General features: G+C 38.2%; 1 protein-coding gene across 1 annotated transcript; it reads right to left on the bottom strand.

The window, feature by feature from the left end:
- Positions 1 to 5,440: 5,440 nt before the first annotated feature.
- LOC115621679 (cytochrome c oxidase copper chaperone-like) lies at positions 5,441 to 5,749 on the bottom strand. Its single transcript, XM_030515388.1, has one exon. It carries the CDS (start codon positions 5,709 to 5,711, stop codon positions 5,496 to 5,498), a length of 216 nt encoding a protein of 71 aa, XP_030371248.1. The 5' UTR covers positions 5,712 to 5,749; the 3' UTR covers positions 5,441 to 5,495.
- Between the last annotated feature and the right edge of the window lie 15,763 nt (positions 5,750 to 21,512).

Genomic DNA, 21,512 nt, shown 5'->3' with positions numbered 1-21,512 from the left:
TCAAAATAAAATAAGTTGACGTTGACATTTATGACATTCACATTTGCTTTAGTTACCAACGACATATGGCATATGAAAATTTCTGAATAAATGAAGAAACTTCGTGCATGAAGAGGCATTTTAACATTGAAAATGAAATACTTAAATAAATATATTTTCTTATTTGTCTGCCAGATGCATAGCAAATATGTATAAGAAATAGACTTTTTTCAGGATATTTATACTTAAGTTATACTGTTATTTGATTTACTTAAATTAAACTTATAGCGAAATACAAATACAAGTTAAACTACGAGTTTAGTTTTATTTACAAATGTTATTTATATAAATGTATTTATTTCTTAATAGACAATTTTAATTTAAGCTCCACAAAAGTAGTTTTACGTATTTTGAGAGTAGCAGTCTTGTTTTCCTTTCAACCCAAATTTCTATCGTCAAGGCCAACAAGGAACTTCTTGCGTCTTCTACTTAACAGATGTTCTATTGATTACGCCATGCAGAATCCTTTTCGTGTATTATCCTCCGATTATAATACTCTTTACTTTTTACTCTCAAGTGAGCTCACTTTCTCCTTACTAATATTTTCAGCTACCTCCTGCAGAATGACTGATCATCACTCCCGTGAGAAGGGGCTGATAGCTTGTCGGACTGGCTTATAAACCTTTTCCAACCGGGTCAGTGAACCTTCACCCTTTAGCTTTTAATTGAAAATATTGATTTCTTATTATTTAAGTATTTTAATTTTAATTTATTATTTTTATTTTTATCCAATCATAATTATTCTTTATTTACAAGTATTATTGCTATTTCTTCACCTCAATTTTTTTTTGACCCACCTTTTTTCGATTATATTTTTATATTTATAACATAAACTTTTAGTTAAATACAATTACAACTTAAACTAGGTGCTTAATCTTAATTACAATTTAACATTTATAATTTATATAAATCTGTTGGAAAATTCCCTCACCGAGTCGAAATCGTTAGTAGATATTTTTGTAATTTCTATAGGCTTTTTTATTCTATAGTTTTATTTAGCTTATTATTTTATTTAGCTATGTATTGATTTCTTTTTACATCGACAATTTTGTTTGACGATAAAATACTATAATAAATAATAATAAATAAATAATTAAAATAACAATAATTTTGTGTTCCCAATAATTCTCATTGTTTATACAGGCGGACACACTGATAGACGGATCGTCAGTCATGTCCTTATTGACGCCTTCCTTCATGGTTGTTATACAGGTACCTATAACATGAGCTCTGCCCCCTCTCCTTCTGCATCGTGCATACAGTGGCCATTCGGATTTAACACTTTCTAACACACCTTATCACCTTTCGGGTGCAGATTATAAAAAGTTCAGTTACTATTATAGGTATCTTTAAATAGCAACAGATATACATTTCGTATTTCGGTTTTAAGGATTTGACTCTATGCCTCCGAAATGTGTGGACATTCCTGGTCGTGGTTTGTTGGTTTTAAAAACTAAATTTAAATGTTTGCCATTTTGGTCGCCTCAGCACGTTGGCCTCCACTGCGTTTTTGTTGCCGTTGTTGCTGTTGTTTTTGTTGCGCTGCCTAGAAGTATGTAAAGATAAAGCGCATTTACGTCGGCCGCGAACTTTGCAACATGTTTACGGTAAAAACGTGATTTTCAGCACAAAAACCCGTAGTCACGCCGCTGACCAAATGAGGAAAACGGGGTGTTTGGGGCCAACTGTAAATAAGTTGAGTTGAGCGACGAGACACGCGCGCTTCCAACCACTGGTAACCAACTACACACCACATTACATACATAGATATGTACATATACAATCCCCAACTCCAATGTGGAAGTATGGGGAGTCCAACCAAACGCAAACCCAAACCCAAACCCAAACCCAAACCCGTATCCACACTCGTAAAAATTAAACATTTGTAGCTTTGTCACGTTTGTGTTGACACTTTCTTATCACAGCACGCAAAATGAGGCGAGTCCCCAACTTGGGCACTTGACCCGGCCTAAATGCGGGCCTGTTTGCGACTGTGTGATTGTGTGTGTATGTGCGTGTCAGTTTTGATGTCTGTCCGTGCGACTGTTCGTCCTGCCCGTCCTGCTGCCTCTCCAACTGTGTCCGTTTGTCAGTGTGCTCACCTGACCCAAACGAAATAAAACTTCTCGTGTGCGTGTGCGTGTGCAGATGCCACCCACACACACACACACATACATACACGCACACCCAGATACATTCACGCACATATGCTGCGGAACTTTTTCATTAAAACGGGCAAGTGTCGCGTACATAAAGTGCGGAGACGTGTCAGCGTGCAGAGTGTTGCATAATTTGCGGCGCTTTATAATTAAATGGGCTTAGCGCGTGGACAGCCTTTGATTTTTACTGAAATTTTGTCTCTTCTGTCGTCAGTCGTCTGTCGTCTGTCTTCTGTCGACTGCCGTCTACTGTCTGCCATCTACTGTCTGCCTGCTAATGGCAACACAAAAATCTCAGCTGCAACAGCTTGACCCCGTTGCTTTGTCTGGTGAGCATGGATTTTTATGTGGCTCAACCGCAACCAACAACAACAACACCCTAACTGACCGCACTGAGTCGTGGCAAATGTTCAGTTAGTTGCTTGGCATGTGCTGTACTGTGCTGCATTTGCCACTTTGCCACATGTTGCGCAAATGGACTTGAGCTTTTAATGCTTTGCGGCAGCAGTAGCAGCAGCTCGATCATTTCATTTGCATACACACACTCACACACACATGTTTAACGTATATATATATACAAAATATAGCCAAAATGTAAGTATTTATATGTGTATGTACTTGTATGCATGCATGTGTGGCTGTGTGTTTGTGTGCTGTCACATTTTGGGTAAATTTATGGCCTGCCATTTGGACTTGAGTGCGTGGAAAAGTTTATGTATAAAAAAACACAACGATGAAGGAGCTCGAGTTGGTGTCAACTTTGTTGCATAAATAAATTTCAGCACACATACACACGCAAGTGCACATCTGAAACTTTAATGAGCTGCTCAAATGCAAAAACTTGTCAGCAAAAAGGCTTGATCACATCAACAGTGTGTTAGAAATTGAAAAAGTTTAATGAGCTGCGTATTTGACGGAAAACACAGCTACAGCGAGAAAATATGAAGGGAGTCCCACTCCCCTAAAGCAATAGCATACCTTTAGGCGCACTCCCCTACTACTCTCCTAACTGCACGCCTTGTATTGAACTCTCTGGCATTCTTTTTCCACGCACCTTTATGTGGAATGCAATCATAAAACTTGACAGCAAGGGTGCTCCACTTTGAGGTGTGCAGTTGACACCTGCCTAGTTCCTTTTGCAGTGATTGAATGGGCCACCGAAAATCGTATTTCATTTGCCTACCATTCTTTTTTGTAGATTCGCTCTGAGCGTGTGTGTGTGTGAGTGTGTGTATGTGTGGAGCAAAGTATTTTGAAAGTAGTAGTCGTACAGTTGTGTGCGACAAAAGCCCTGCTGTGGTTGCCATTGCTTATTGCCAGCAATTCAATTAAATGCAGAGCTGCATGAAATACACTTTGGTGTTTGAGCAAGAAACTTGCCAGCAGGGAATGACAAAGGGACGTGGAATGTCTATTCCTGTATGTGAGTGCGTGCATGTTGGAGAAACTTAAGAGCAAAGAAAGTGCTAAGGCATTTGCATTGCTTTTTCCATATACGAGTATGTATGTATATGTGTGACTGTGTGTGTTATGTGTGTGGTGTCTGGCAGTCCTTAATATTTTTTCCATGTCTTGCGAAAGAAAATTCCATAAAATGCATCACATGCCATCAAAGGCTCAAAACTTTGGCTGGCTGTACTATAAGCCTTTGGCATAGGTGCCAAGGCATTTATTATTGGTATGGCTAATATTTCAGACACAAGAGCAACAACAAAAGACACAAAAGCACATTCTTATTTGTCTCAATTGCAATCAAACTTTCCAGTTTTTGCAAGGCAAATTTCAGAGAAGTTAGATTGACTGGAGTAGGAAATTAAGTTAATGGTTTTCTCTGCTAGATTTTCTTCAAGCACACTTTCTCCATAGACACAGGATATTGCACTTTGTGTTGTAAGATGCATGGGTGTTTGAGTACTCAGGAGTTTTCCAGTGTGTTTGTTTTACTTTACCAACCGAGAGGACGGCCCTTAAAGCAGCACTGAATACCGAGTATGGAGTCATCGTGACATGCTCTGTACTTATTTAACTTGCAACTTTGCAGTTTGACAAAATTTCGCAAGCATATTAAAAAGTTTCTGGGGCACACTTCAAACGAACCAAAATGCAAGTGCTCCGATGATTGTATGCGTATTATATACAAGTATGTATGTATGTTTGTGCGAGTGTGTATATCTATCTCTGTGAGAGAGGCATTGTAGCATGCCCTGAAACACAATACCATGCTGCTTGAAGTCCTCGTATATAGTTAAGAAGAAGGTAAGTTCTAGTAGACGACAAATTGGTTAAAAGGCGCTTAAACCTACTCAACGTCTGTAAGAGATGAGGAACATTTTGCCATTCGGTTCTGGTAAAATTAAATAATGTATAAAGTGTGCTATAATTATATTTAATTAAATATTGCTATTACAAAATAGTCCAAAAATATATAACTCTTGAAAGTGTTTTTGAAAGTCTGACTGGTTGTCCTTTAAATCTTGAACACAGCCCAGCAGATTTATTGCATATTATGTTAGAATTTAAAAGGTACTATTAAAGTAGTTATAGGCTGGTCAAAAGTCTACTGACAAAGCATAATAGTTAATATGAGAAGTATTTAATGAACTAGAAAGAAAACGCCTTATAAGCTTGGTTTGGCTTTACTCTGGAAACTTTGAAGATATGGGCACCAGTCGTCAAGAACTAGGGCCGTAAATTGCTGAACAGAAATTCTCATTACAATACAGCGAAGAAGACGTTGCTAACCGAGAATGAATAGCTCCGCGAAAACAGAGTAATGATACTAGCGCCTTCCGAGTCTCCACATTTCTCATACATACTGGCAGCAAGAATGTGTATTTAATTATTTATTTATATTAAATTCAACAAACATTTACTGTCGACATAAGAAAACAATATGTATATACAAATCATAAAAAAAAACTTCTAAGCTAGGAAAGCTTAAGTTAAATTTTAATCGAATTACAATAATATCTAATAAATGCCCCGGTAGATTAAGGCAAGGCTGAGTAACAAAAGCAACAAGGATGCTAAACCCTGATATTTGCAAATTTTTTATAAGCTTTTAAAGGCGATATTGGGTTAATACTCTTCATTAAAAAGTGATTGGGTATATTATTAATTATGTGTAAGCGTGTAAAAACAGAATAATATACGATATGTATAAACACCACAGGTGAACATCAGCTTGACGAGGCGCGCGAATCCAAATCCTTTCTATCCTTTTTAGTTTGGTCACAACGTACAAGACTAATGGGCTGTTAATTTTATAATGCTTATAATGCTGCTTTATTGAAAATTCTAGATATTGAAACCGGCACTGCGCATGCAAATTTTGTGTGCCTCGATCAGCGCGCTGCAGTTCTCTTCGCCGCGCTCTACAATGCATTGGTCACGTGCGCGCTTCGTTTCCGGACAGGCGCAACAAGCCTTGCATTTCGGCTTTTCCGTAGCAGTTCCACTATTTATGGGCGTACTAGGGGCTTGTGAGATTTCCTTAGAGGTTCCACTGTCCATATTTGCGATAGTTCACAGTAAAGAACTGGATATGTGGGACCGTAGATTAGTATGTGAATGCAGTAAGCTTGTTTGGTACGTTAAAATACTTGTATAAATAGCCCGTTTAGCTTTGTATTCATTAAACTGAATGTTTTAGTTCTGATTGATTTTTCATTTCTAGAAATATCCAAAAAATAAAATAAACTCGTCCACTCTCGGACCTAGGGTAATCTGGATACCAACTTTGGTTATTCTAGCTGTTATAGTTTCTGAGATCGTTGCGTTCATCCAGACGGACGCACAGGTGGACGGACGGATATGATCTATTTCTCTCGTCATTATGGTTCAGAATATATATACTTCATGGGGTCGGAGATGCTTCTATCTGCCTGTTACACACTTTGCACAAACCTAATATACCCTTTTTACCCTAGGGGTACAGGGTATAAAAATCTTATCCCTATTAAAGTGCATGGCAGTGTAAAAAGAACTTGCAAAAGTTGTGCCTGACAAAGTGACTGACCAGTACCTGCCAACACAAAATAGCAATAGAAATTGTGGGCGTGTCGATATGTGGAAGCAACGGCAGAGAAAGCGTTCGTCCAGCAGGACACTCAAGCAAAATGTTATGCGATGCGTGAAACAAAAGCGCAACAAGTAAGTGTAGAAGAAACGACGTATAATATCTATGTTTGCACAGCAACAGCAGCATCACAAACAAACAAGTGTCAAAGGATTTTCCATACAAAGGGTGCACTGGTCTTTGGCAAATATTAAGCAACGCGTACCGTATGCAAATCAAAGCAAGAGAGAACGCTACAGTCGAGCAAGCCCGACCTGTACCCAGGTAAACTTCCGATACTGATGTATATGTGCCTCTAGCAGAAGCAAAAGGAAGAAGAAGAGCGTATTTCTTGCTGCAGCTTGTGGGCGAAGTACCGGAGTGAAATTGTTTCGCTAAGAACTTTTCGTAGAATTAATCGATTTAGATGAAATTTGAAACAAAAGCAGATAATTATATAGAAATATGTGTGTGTGTGTGTAAATATATGTGTGCAAAGTTTGGTTAGGGTAGCTTTTGAAATGTGGACGGTATTGACGAAATTCTGTAGCGGGAGAAGGGGGAAAAAATTAAAAAAAAAAAATAAACTCGTCCATTCTAGGACCTAGGAGAATGTGGATACCAGCTTTGGTTATTCTAGCTTTTATAGTTTCTGAGATTAATTCTACGAAAAGTTCTTAGCGAAACAATTTCACTCCGGTACTACGCCCACAAGCTGCAGCAAGAAGTTCGCTCTTCTTCCTCATTTTGCTTCTGCTAGAGGCACATATACCTGATGTATATCGGAAGTTCGGGCTTGCTCGACTGTAGCGTTCTCTCTTGCTTTGATTTGCATACGGTACGCGTTGCTTAATATTTGCCAAAGAACAGTGCACCCTTTGTATGGAAAATCCTTTGACACTTGTTTGTTTGTGATGCTGCTGTTGCTGTGCAAACATAGATGTTATACGTCGTTTCTTCTACACTTACTTGTTGCGCTTTTGTTTCACGCATCGCATAACATTTTGCTTGAGTGTCCTGCTGGCCCACAATTTCTACTGCTATTTTGTGTTGGCAGGTACTGGTCAGTCACTTTGTCAGGCACAACTTTTGCAAGTTCTTTTTAAAAAAGGGTATATTAGGTTTGTGCAAAGTGTGTAACAGGCAGATGGAAGCATCTCCGATCGTTGAGATCCTTTGCGTTCATCCAGACGGACAGTCGGACGGAGAGACGGACGGACGGACATGTCTAGATCGATTTCTCTCGTCATGCTGATTCAGAATTCATATACTTAATGGGGTCGGAGATGCTTCTTTGTGCATGTTACATACTTTGCATAAACCTAATATACCCTAACTCTACGGGTACAGGGTATAACAACAATATCTTGCTACGAATTTCCTCCATTTGGTCATACTTCTATCGCCTTATTCTCCACGTCTTGCATATACATATGTTTCAAATATTTTCAAAAAGGAGGCACTTATAAATAACTAGCGGCACTCTTGCTACTCAATTTTCTCTTGGGGCCGCGTTTGATGTTTAATTGTCGTGGCGGCTGCCAGAGAGAAAATATAGAGGACTCGAGCAGAGAATGCATTCAAGCGCATATTTGATACTCCGCTTTACTCCACTCTATTCTACTCTACTCCACTCTGACTGACTGACTCTCTCAAGTCCAGTTGAGTGAAGCGTAAACAGCCGCACATGCAAAGCAAATATCTGAAATCCAAAGTAATGCTAAAAGCTGCGCTTTCCATCTGCCCCAAAGGTATTGGCCGTCGACAATGGAACTGCAATGAAACGGTGCACAGTGACTTTATGGCAATGGCATGGAAATCAATTGGGTAATGTGTGGAAGTAGAATTCTGCTTATGCTTATATATGTACATATATATATGTACTTTTATATACATATGTATATAAATATATATTGAGGCAACACAGCGCACTGTGGCAGAAGCGGAAGTTGCATTTGTGTTGCTTTCACTTTTACAAGACAAAATGGCAGCAAGTAGCTTTTGGGTGGTGGCTGCTGAAAATATTGTAATAAAACTTATATTAAACTTCCGCTTCCGCTGTGTTCTCGCTGGCTGTTTACTAACTTTGTTTCCGCCGCTGGTTTCCGTATATTTTGCAGCAGCACTGTGCTAAGACTGCCCTTTTTTTAAAGCTTATGCCAATGCCTTAGCTGGATGCAGCTTACTTATAAAACAGCTTCATATCATTTTGAAAAAATAAGGGGCTTAAGCATAGGAATAAGCTAACAACAAATGATTGCTGTCAGTATCGAGGTGTAGGAATTTTTGTATCGCCTATGTGTATATCTGTATACTCTCTACTGCAGTTTTTCACGTTGCTTGTTGCTGTTGATTTCATTTGGTTTTGTTTGCGAATTGTCACGCCCCCATCCAGCCACCCACATAGTCCACATTACCGCTGCTGGCTGAGTGTACATTTTGCCACACACTGCCATTTGCATTTCCCGAAACAGTTTGTTAAACTTTGAACTTTTGCAAATTACATGAGTCCTGCCACAGGATGTATTCTGTTTACTGGCTGGCTGCTGTAGTTTCTGCTTCTGGCGTTGCTATTGTTGTCGTTGTTGTTTTTGCATTTGTATGTTGTGCTATGCATTTGTCTCTGCTAATGTGTTGGATTATCCGCTCCCATTACAAGGCTCGTCCACTCATCGCACAGTGGAGCAAATGAACAACAGCTCTCTTTATTTATTTTTGTTTTATTTATTCAAATGTTGAAGAAAAATAAAGTGCGCTTTTTGTAACTGCTTTTTTGTTGCGTTCTTTATCAAAAATCTGTCTCTAAAGAAAATAAAATAAAATAAAGAAATTGATGTCTACTATGTTTGACAATACAAGGACGGGTTTATTGCTAATTGATGTTATACTAGTTAAATGTTCTAAAGGGCAAGTCCAATGAGCAAAATCTAAGATTTATGGCTTGGTTGTCTATCTTATGTTGCGTTTTGCTATTTTGTCTATGATGTGATGAACACAAAATTCCTGATAAATGTCCGTATAAGTGATGAAAGGATGAGCTTTGGATGTTGTATTTTTCGCAGAATTATGAGTTTGGATATCTTGGCCGTGCTTCAGTTGAAAACAATTTGTGCTTGAGGATACTTTTGTATACAGTGTAGTGTGCACACATAAGGAATACACACTATAACACTTTGTTGCAATGTTTATACAAACTCAAGAGCTAAGCATAATCCATACGCGACGTAATATGATCGCGCATGCATTGGGCGACATAAGCGCAGCGTCAGTGCAATTAGTGTCAGCCACCTCAAGTGCACATAACATACTCTCTCGCGCTGCCAACAGCGCTGAGTATATAAGCTAGTATATAATGCAGCCGCTCCGCTGCCGGAGTATCGGGCAGCGCAGCTACGCGGCCTTAGCTTAGTTTACTTTAAGTAAAAATGTAAACGAGCAGTTAAAGTTTGAATAAAGAATTGAACCCATCAACGCCTGGGGATTATCAATGCCAACTTTGGCACGGGACGGACAATTGGGGCCGTCCCGCTTACCGAGAATAAGTGCTATCGCAACAACAGTAAAAACTTTTCTTATAGTCTCACAGCTGTTTCATTTTGCTTAGCTAGTGTGGGGGATCCTGGTCAGTCTTTTGTTAAGTGAGACATCCAGAGTTATATCATAATATAATATATAATATAATATAACTATATCAAATATAATGTTTTAATTCGATTGATTACAAAACTTTTTTATTTTACGATAATTGGTTGGATTAACAACAATTTATGCATACATATTTGAAAAGTATGGAGCCACCCAAAAATTCATTCTTTGTGAATGAAAATTCTGCAGTCACGCGTGTTAATCCCTCCAATTATTTTCATTCAATATTATACAAGTACTACACATTTGGAATACCCTGTACTCAACGGGTAAATGATGAGTATATTAGTGAGTGAGTATGTAACTGCCTGTCTGGAGCTGCAGGTTTTGTGTTCATAGGAAATGCAAAGGCTGTTTGAGGTATGTTAGAAGCTGTACCACACGATTCATTTTTATCTACTACAAAGATACTAATTCGTTTTAATATCTATTTTTTTTCAATACAAAACAAACAAAACAAACAAATTGTACATGCATATAGAAATATATGTACCGATTGAGGTAGGTCAGAATTTGTACAAGTTGTATCACCGACCATGCTATAATTTTATATTTGTTCTTCTGGAAACTACTTGTATTTGCATTATTTTCCTACAACCATTTGATCAGATGGGTTATATATGGAAGGCTCATTTAAATACAATTACAGATTTTTGTCGACGAACAGCACGATTAGGGTGCCATCAATGCCGAAGAGTCTAATTGAAGAAAAATGTATGAGAGTATTCCAGAGGGCCGGCTCGCCTGCCTTTATCCGGCTAATGTGCCGACGAATGACATGAATTGAAAATAAAATTCTAAGATCCTTGAATATTATGAACAGTTTTTAATGCAATATATGTGTAGTTGAAGAATTGTTGCAATAGTTTATTGTATATATTTTTTTATTTTAATGCAATATCTGAGTAGTTGAAGAATTCTTGTAATAGTTTATTGTGCCCACTGTTGGCCACTTTGTTTGTGCACGAGTAAGCCATTCAGGTAACGCAGCTTTGGCACTTTGAAATTGAATTCGTTATCAAATTAGTTGCATCAAATTACCATTAGTAAGCAACAATTTGATGACAAGTGGGAAGCGAACTTAAAGCAGGACGGCGGAAATGTGAGCAAAACACAAGTACAATCTTAAATATCAGGGCAAACGGACGACTATAAATACGTCTAATGTGTACCAAACATGGGCAATATGGCTGAGGGCGTGGCCGCTTCTCAGAAAAAAAGAAGAAGAACAAAATCATGCCACCGGGCATGTTTTGTTATGCCTTGGCTCCATTACAACTCCACCCACTTCCGTAACAGCAGCATTACCAGCAGCGGCAACAACTGCCTTATATATGCATGTAAGTATATATAGCCCGGTCTGTAGCTGTCGACCATATTGGCAACATATTGTTAGGGCTACAATTTCATGCGAGTGTGTGTGTGTGTGTGTGTAAGAGAGAGGCTTTACATGCAGAGCGTGCGCGCCTGTCGAGACAAGTGCATTACTACGTACAAGGTTATTGATGTATGTTTGCATAATGTAGACGGAAGTGTAACGAGACCAGCTCGATGGCAAGCTGTCTACGGGAACGGAACGGAACGGAACGGAACGGGTCAGGATGGGCAGGACAGGGCCGGGAAGGGCAGACAGCTCACTGACAATGCCATCGTCGTTTTACTTCACTTATGTGTGTGTGTGTGTGTTTGTGTAGCAGGGAGGAATATTGGCGAGTATGCTAATAATGTTTGTGCTTCAATCATATGGAAAAACAATATTGAAAAAGGCTCGTATAACTTGTCTTCCAATACACAATCGACTACAGCAATCGTTTAGGGTTCGGGACACGACACGACACGCCTTTGTGGCCATGTTTGCATTACCAGTGCGTGATGTTTTGTCTGCCATGGCCAGGCTTGTGGGCAATGGGGAGATCACGCAAAACGGAATAAAGAGTTATGACAATGTTGTGTCAAAGTGTTCTTTGCTGCATGTACTTTGTTGCTTCATACGCTGGATGACTGCGCATTATGTTGATACATAGAGCAGTATGCATAATGCATTGAGATCGTTATCAAATGACCCAATTCGTTCTGGGTAGGGTATGGGGTGGCATGAAACAAGTTTGTTGCCAATTCAAAGGGCGTAGCCATGAACAAACAGACAAACATAGTAGTCGGTTTCAATATTTTCAGTGCTTTTAAAACCGATGTTTTTTCTTTAAAGAGGAGTTATTTTCAAGCAATTGAAATCGTAAACTATTTGATACTACAATTTTAAACAGTCCTTTGCATTGCCAATTTAATCAGAAATAATTGCTCTATAATTGCAGAGCCTAAGAATTTGTTACAATTTATGGAGAAGAAATCAATTGAACGCAAATAATTTATTTTTATTTGTTTGCTGTAGTTTTGGGAAATGGCAACATATTTGATATTTAAGCAAAAAAAATGGAATAATATATACTGTAGGTAAGACAATTTGTTGTTCTCGAACGGAGAAATATGGATTTTGGAATGGATGCTATGACGATTATTTAAAGTCATACTGCCTCTGAATTTTAACTTTTCTAACAAAACTTTTAATCTTAAAGATGTATTTTAGTGCATCGATTTTCTTTGATCTGGAAATGTTACTTAACGCATCTAGATAATGCCTTTTTGATGTAAATAAGAGTTTAATTTTTTTTGTAGTTTGCTGTGCGTCTGGTTATCAAGAGAAATTCCTTGCCATAGCTTTATTGCATTTCAATTACGCTCTCGACTCATGTACATATGCCTTCAATGCACGTAAAATCCATTTGCTTTTGATTTGGTTTTATAAAGAGCTGTCTGTAGTTTAGCAAATTGGTTAAATTAGAACAATTTCAATCAGCTTCAACTAACTGACTGATGTCTGCTGTTGATTTAATAAAATGCAAAAATATCAAATATAAAATACCTGCATCTGCATATATAGCACATACTCGTATGTATGACCGAGTATGTATATGCATTTAAAATGCATCAAATATTAATTTGTTGTGCTCAAGTAAAACATTTATGAAGAAGTTTTTCTCTGCCACTCACATACACACCCATACACATACATATACTTGTATGTCTACTACACACACGAGCATGAAGATGCACTTGAAACGAAGAACTGGGATGCGAGGCTTATTGCAGTTAAATAAACAGACTATATATATATAATGAGTACATATTTGTATGAGTGTGTGCATCCATCTATCTGTGTTTGTACATGTGGCTGCATGGCTGCGTGGCATACACACATGAAAGTCAAAAGTTTTAAAAACATATTTGTATTTATTTATGCCTCTGCAGTTGTTGTTGTTTTTGTTATGGCTGTGCACAGCATACAATAAATAACGAATATATAAACAAATTGTGTACAAAAGTCTTAATTATTTCAGCTTTAAAGTAAATAAACTATTAAAATGTTTATAGCCAGCTCTGTAAATTGATTGCGAACAAATATTGCTTTAATTTAGATCTCTGAATAGTAGGCAACCGTTTTTATACCCTTCATTGAAATATCGAAAAAAAAACACTTTTCTTTGTGTAAGTTTGTAAGAACTAGAGACCACTTGTTATAGATGTACCTATAACACGATGATTAGATGGATCCAAATAGCCACATTCGTCCGCCTTTACGTTTAACTCACTAGCCCTCTCGCATGTTGAAGAGATATCGCACTTTCTATTGGTGCCGTATGATATGTGGCTTGTGAGAGTTAATCGTGGATGACAAAATTTTGAAGTGTGCAAAAAATATTTTGTTATTAACATTTAAATAATACCCTACTATATTTAAGGTAAATAATTTGTGGCACATAACCTCTGTAGATCGGATATGAAAGGAGTGAAGAGTGGAGCGGGCTCAACTCTGAAATACACTGTACGTTCTCCTAAAAAAAAGATTAAAATTAAAAAAAAATCTTTAATATTAAATGTATGTAAGTGTGGGGAAGGCAACAAAAATGAAACCCACTTTCTCGGACATAGGGGATTCTGGATGCCAAGTAGGTACTTTTGCTCTTATACTTTTTGAGACAGTTGGACAGACATACGGACGAATGAACGCGTCAATATCGTGACTCTTCTTGTCATACTGATCAAAAATACATATACCTTTGGGCCTCCTTCTGTGTGTTACATACATTCCCACAAAACTAGTACAAAAATGTTATTGTTGTTTGTCGCAGTGAAGGAGGTTAAGCTTCGGGGCAGCCGAAGTTAATTGCTTGCATCTTTCCAACTTGTGCTCCGTTTAAAGCAAGAGCCAAGTGCAACGCCCCATTTTGGCTGCCAGTGATTTTGGATGCCCTCCAAATTCTATATTTAAAGCCGCTAATGGCTTGCAACAAAAGCAACGTGCGAAACTTTTATAAGGCCTTAACTTGATGCATTAGTGGCGCTGAGGAGGGCACACAAATGGGCGTGGCTGAGTCAGTTAGGTACATAGATAGAGTTTGGTTGGAGGGCAATGCAATTTACAGCACTACAAGCTAAGATCAGTTAACATTTTTTCTTATAAATATGCCCGTTGACAAGTTTCCAGTGTCTGCGTGAATGCTTTATATAGCAGCAGCAGCAAGAACAACAACAACAAGAACAATATCAGCCACAGCAAATGTGAACAAACAGAAGCAATGCTTTTGTGTTTTATCGCGATGTGCTGAGCAAATGTTGAAAGTGCAGGCAAGCCGAGCGGGACTGAATGAATGCCAGAGACTTTGTTGGTGCCGCTGCTGCCTCTGCTGGTTCTGGTTAACGGCTTTACACAATGCCAGGAGAGCAAGCAATGCACAAAAGTGCAAGCAGGCAACAAGAACAAAAAACAAGGAGAACAACATAATAAACACTTTTCGCACCTTGAGCACGTTGGCATTTTGAACAGCCACTACTTTTTGTAGGCGGGCAGCTAATCTCTGATGTGGCTGAGCAACTGACAGCAGCAACAATCTGGTCCCCAAAGCCCGCATTCAGAAATAAATGTGAAAATTTTGGCCTTTTAACACTTGATGCACTTCAAGTCATCTTTTTCCCCATCATCATAATCATCATCATCATCATAATCAACATGCCATATCTCTATAGCGCACTTAAAAGCAAGGACCAAAAGTAATACTTAGCAACTAGTCTAATGGCTGAATGTTGCAACTATTTGTGTTGGCAGCATGCTGCTGACAGCCCTTGGCAACATGGGTGCGAACAAATGTTTTCGTAAAAGGTCAGTTACAAGAATGTTGCATCAACATGTTGACTATATACATTTAGCACCCATTTGTGGATTGCGTGTGGACTGCCATAAATGTTGCCAAGTTGTTGTAATTGGTGGCGCTGCTGCTACTCTGCCTGTGCATCACGACTAAGACGAGTGCACACAATTACTTGGCAAATAATTAAGTACGTGTGCTGGCTGTGAGGCACGAGAATAAGCTAGTATGTGTGCGTGTGTGTAGGCATTTTTAAATACTTTTTCAACCGTCGAGCACAGCGCAAATATTTGCCATGCAATTAGACGTGTTTTGCTTAGGTGTGCATAACAAAACACATCGCAAACACGTGACGCATACGCAACATGGTGCCGACCAGAAGCAAACACACAGGCGACACAGAACACACACACACACTCTGGCATGTGGACATTTTTAAATGGGTTTGTTGAACCAGGCCACGTGTTATTTTCAACAGTCAATAGAGCACTCACTAATGTATTTATTTATGCCCAAAAGGAATGGAGTACTCTGGCGTTTGGGCGGGCCGGGGAATGTCGAGCGTGCACAACACGCAGTAGTTTGATAAGAAAAAGCTTGAAATACTATGGTTTTCCTTTTAAGTTGTTCAGTATTAATTGACATTTTCAGAAAGGTTTAATTTATAAGTGGGATAGGTCTGGCCTCAATGAGCGAGGACTCCCACAATGTGAGCTTGTTCCTAAGTACGCACTCGGTTGCAATCATCTTGACAAAAGAAGAAATGAAGGAACTTCAAAGTTATCATAAAATGTCATTAAAGATTAAAAAATAATAATAATACAGCAATTTAAGCGACGTAACAAACAAACCTATTTAATTGCATAGGGTTTGGAGCCCCTTCACGCCCTTTGCTCGCTTACACTGTAAAATAAAATTTGAGAAAAACGTAGCACATAAGTTAAAAATTGTAGAAGCCCAGAGGGAATGGTCAAATGTAATGGGAAATTAAAGGGTACGTTCTTTTCCCTTTTGGGTCTTTTACTAAGTTGCAGCATTTGGTAAGGGTTGCAGTACCTACAGGTCCCAACGCACACCCTTCAGTCTAGACAAACTATTTTATTAATACACCTAGCCTTCTTTTTACACGAACTCGGTCTAACACGATTATTAAATTGTTCAATTTTACCAATCGGCTTATAATTAGATTACGAGTATATGCCAATACCACCAAATGGTTCCTAAGTCTTATACAATATTAATGATAAATATTCAACACCTGGAGCAACTTTTTGTTAATTTTGAAAAATTTAAAACATTAATAACAGCGCACATTTAAGCAGCAAATCTTTTTTTTTTTTTGGTATTTTGTATAAAAGATTTATTTATTTATTCATATAGTGCTAGCTTAAAATTGAAAACTGAAAACTAACAGAAGTCGTTATATCTATAAAAGATAATTTAACCAGAAAAGTACTGTTTTTTTTTATTATTTATGTCCAGGAAAAGGTCTGCCTGCGGCACAGACAGTACATCACTTCCTTTGCATGCCGTAGCGTCTCAATAGTCCTGCCAAATGTAAGCTGTCAAGTCTGTAAGTAAATGGAAAAATGGTCTTCAAATAAACAAATCAGGTGCTGCAGAGAAGGCTTTGCCGCAACCATTTTCTTCTTAATTTATGAGAAAAGGAGAAGGAAGGTTGGAAAGCCTCTGCAGGCTCAGACTTCAGAGCGTAAAGTACAAAACTGAAATATTGGTCAAATGTTTTTTTTTTATTTGCACCACACACACACAGAGAAACATCCAAACGAATAAGCTGTAAGCTCAGTTTGCTGTTGACAGTTGTTCACAGTTGGTGGTGTGATGATGAGGGGGTGAAAGGGTAGTGAAAGGGTGGGAAGGGGGGGGGGGGAGGGGGAGGACTTAGGCAGAGCAGCAAAAGGCGAACATAAAAATGTGAAAATGCTGACTGAGTTTGTTGTGCGAGTATTTTGCAAAACAAACACACAACAATGGGCAACGGGCTGTGTGTGTTTTTGTTTTGTACAACTGGGCAGCATGTGCTGCTTATTGAGCATAAATCCATAAATATGCCAAAACACTTGTTCGGACCGGACCGTCCAATGCGAATACGAATACGAGTGCGAATGCGAATACAATTCTTTGAATGCATGTTGTGCATGGGTGCGTCTGTTGACCTAATTTCATTCAATTTTTTGTTTTACCTCTCTTTTTTTATTATTTTGGTGCAACTCAGTTTGCTTAGAGCGGGCCTAAAGTGTTGTTTTAATTACAACTTATTTCAGAAATTATTGTTTGCTTTGTATTTTTGCTCATTTACAGCCGACAGCTGGGGTTGCAGTTAAAAGTTCAAAAGGCTAAAAGCTGCAATGTCAAATTACAAAGGGTTAAATACGTAAAATAATTTCAATTGTTCAAATAAAATATTATTTCTGTAATAATAATGATATTAATAATTGGAAAACAGTTGGAAGTGGCCCAGGTATTCGATTTGTATTCCAATAAGTGCCTACAATTTACTGTGTGGTAGCTATGGGCCCTTATTTGTCCCAAACAAAAAGACAGTAAAATAAAGGATACGCTGTAAATAAAACGATCCGAATGTAATAATTCATAGCTAGAATATTGGCCTATATTCCCTGTTTTCATATTCCGTTTAAGATTCAAGAAACACAGCTACAAATTTGACAAGTTTTCGAATTTTGCTTTTTGAACAATTTTTTCATTAGTAAGTATTTTAGAAACGACTCTCTCTGCCTTTTTTCTGCTGCTTACAATCAAATAGCATTGGAAGACGTTAAACAAATAGTGTCCCACTGCAGACTTATCCACCAGCAAAAGCCAGTACATTATCTTAATACTGTTTAATTGTCATACATAGCTCGTCAAACCTTTGGTGGCCCATAAATAAGTTATCGTTTTAGACTACAAACAAATTGTATTGAGTATTGAGTTATTGTCCCTCATTGTAACTGGTTAGCTTTGATGTTACATGTGTGAAGACACATGTAATTATTTAATTCTCATTACAATAAAATGGATAGCTTTTACTGGAAATTATCCAGCAGAAAGTTAAAGAGGTAGCAAGCCGTGCCTGAAACCCCGAGCGGTATCCTAAGGTTCGTGAGTTTTCTCCAGGATTTGGTTTACTGCACATGAAAGCATATGGTTTCAACCCAACTACGAAATCATATTCTATTTAAAGCTTATGTTCTGAATTGTGCCCATGGCGTTGCAATTTTATGCAATTCAGCAAGCATAGTTCTCCAAATGCAGGACGTCTCTATTCTTCCACTTCCCTGGGAATTTCATTCAAATGCAGCTCGGTTTATTACAACTAATCCACCTCCATCGTGGACTTCTGAGATAACAGCAACAGGCTCTTGATTTGTCAATTGCCACAGAGTTAAATAACATAAATATAAGTTACTGTAATAATAAAAGTAACATTAATATAGAACAAATTAATATATAATAGAATAAAGTCGACCACACACGCATTATTATGCCGCAACATTTCGCTTTAAAATGGAACTGGTTTGTTTGCTTGTTAACGTTTTTCTGTCGTTCGTACGCATAAATTATGATAACGCGTCGTCCATTATTTAATCAACATTGTAATTTGCTGGGCACCCCTTTGGAAAAAGCTGCTTACGCCCTTGCGCACTGATTAGAAAAATCAGCTTATCACACTGTTCGCTTGATATGATCGTATATGCGATGGAAAGAAGGCTAATTCCAGGATAGTTGGTACAGACCGTAGGATCGCCGTTCTTCAAGATGGGACATTATACACTGAGGTTCCAATCAGCAGCTGGATGCACCCTACAATTTAATAAGTCCGCTGTTAATGAAATTATAAATTTACTGTAGGAATAATCGTTTAAACAAATTTGAACACGTCTTGCGTCTTGCAAGTCGTTTACGCTTTAATTAGTCGGCTGTTAATGAAATTATAAATTTACTGTAGGAATCATGGATAATAAATACATCGTTTAAACAAATTTGAACACGTTTTGTGTATTGCAAGTCTTTTACGCTTTAATCTGCACACACCTTACATTTTCTCGGCCTGCTGCATTAGCAGTATTGAAAAGCCTTATATCTACCATATTATCTAACACATATCGCTCATTCTGTGTGCTTGCACGTCAATACGTGTAAGGGACGTGTATGTGTCTGTGTGTGTGTGTGAATGTATGTGAATTGCAGATTGTGGGTTATTTGTCATTAATATGCAAACAGTTAACTGCATCATGTGCATGCTCGAACTTGCATCAAAACTATGCCTGTGTGCACATCGCTTATCGTGCATGCAACATTTCAACTGAGCCCAACTTAGTTCAATCATAACCGGAAGCGGAAGTTAATTGTGCGCATGTTGTAAGTACACCACACACACACACGCACACACACGCACGCACGCAAACACATACATATAGACAACCAGTTTAGTTTAGCGAGTGCGATGGCAGCGACATTTAAGCGTTTGTCATGTGGCGTTTAGCCTGGCGGCAACTTTGAAAATTCTATCACACAGATACGCACACACACACACGCCACACGCTCTCTTTCATGTGGCAACAGACAACAACAATTAGGGACACAAATATTGCCGCGTTTTGTTGTTTGTCATCATGCGTTTCATTTGAAATTGCACCAATTCAAAAGCGATGGCAAAAACTTTGCCTTAGCTGACTTTTCATAGAGCTCGCGGCTCAGAGCCTTTCAACGCCATTTCAATGTTTAAATATTTGGTAAGTGCAACGAAATTTCAATGTTTGCTCGCAAAATGAAGGAACAAGTTACAGTCGAAATAAAAAAATGTGGAATGAAATGTGGAACGAAAAAAAATAATGTAGAAAAATGTAATTTGTCGCTAACCAAGTGTACGAGTATACTAACCTCATTTCACTAAAAGCATTAAAAATAAAATGTAATCACATGCTTCATAACAGTAATAACTACACACGTACATACAAACACACACACACACACTCCTATGTATAGTCGGTAAACTTCCTGCACTCGAACAAACGTGGCAAGCAACTGACTACGTGTCGCTATAAAAAGTGCCCCAGTATCGTCTATGTCTAAATGTGAGGACAAGTATGTAAGTATTGAGTGAATGAGTTTGTCTCTTTGTATGTGCGTGTGTATGTGTTTGTATGTGTGTGTGTGTGTAATAGCTTCGTTGCCTTTGTCTGTCACTGCCAACGTCGTCGGCGTCGCCATCAACGTCACCATTGTCTATGCCAAAACACGCTCATGCTTGCATGAGCACCTCTACTCGTATATGTGCAGCGCATGAGTGTGTGTGTGTGTGCGTGTGTGCGTGCGTGTCTGATTTTTACGAGACGATTATGAGTTGCTTTTTATTATTTCCCATTGAGGAAAATGTTTGCCAAGCCAAAGTGTTGTGGCGCAAAAATGCGCAGGGGAAAGCATAAAAGGAAAGTTGTTGCTTCGATTATGCATGCGGCAGACAGCCGTCGATACCAAAACTCACACTTGCTTACGTAAATACACTAGAACCAATTACAGAGACAAGGAGAATTATTACTTAATCTTCATCGTTACTGAAAATTATTTAAAATCACTCTCTGGGCTCTGTTCGAAAATTATTATGCTCATAACTTTTTGACTTCTTTGCGATACTCAAATTCACACTTGCTCACATAAATACTCGTACACTAGAAAGGAGGAATTATTGCAAAATCTCCTTATCAATCATATTTAGGCGAATGACATAAATTGATTATAAAAATAATTTTTGGGAGTTCTTATTTTTTCGAGCTTTATGCGTTTGTGCAAGTGGTCAATCATTTCGGCTAATAATTTAAAAAGGATTTATATTGTTGTGACAACCCTGGGCCACACGTGGGTGATAAGTACATAAAGCGGTGCAGCCCTGATCGTGGTAACCGTTGCATCAGCCAAGAAGAAGTAATAACTTAAGTCTATCAAGAAACAGCCTGAGTTTCAATGGCTTTGAAGGCAAACTTTTGGTGTCTGCCGCGCCATCTACTGGGTGCAACACAAAACTAAAATGTACCCTTTGCGGATAGGATATATGTACAAATTGCATTCTAAGTAGGAACGCTAAAGAGTTCCCTCTGCACTCTTTCAATTAAATCCCCAAATTGACATCAATACTCAATCTTTGTGCAGTACTATACATACATACTTACATACAAGTATAACAGTGTTACAGTCGAGGCAGACAAAAATACCGCGGCTGTCTTATTAAGTTGGTATCAGTTTCTTCGAAGAGTCTACTTACCAGAAATGGTCAATTAATGCTCATCATATTCCATAACAAATATTAGTTTATTATTCAAGTTATATAAATAAAAAATCTGTACACCTTTTTTGAATTTGAATTATTGTGTCACGTGGCGTTATCTAACG

Source organism: Scaptodrosophila lebanonensis, unplaced genomic scaffold (assembly GCF_003285725.1).
Source record: "Scaptodrosophila lebanonensis strain 11010-0011.00,11010-0021.00 unplaced genomic scaffold, SlebRS2 tig00000024-arrow-pilon, whole genome shotgun sequence".
Taxonomy (NCBI): domain Eukaryota; kingdom Metazoa; phylum Arthropoda; class Insecta; order Diptera; family Drosophilidae; genus Scaptodrosophila; species Scaptodrosophila lebanonensis.
Note: the sequence above shows the minus strand (reverse complement) of the source record. Positions and strands in the feature narration are given on the sequence as shown.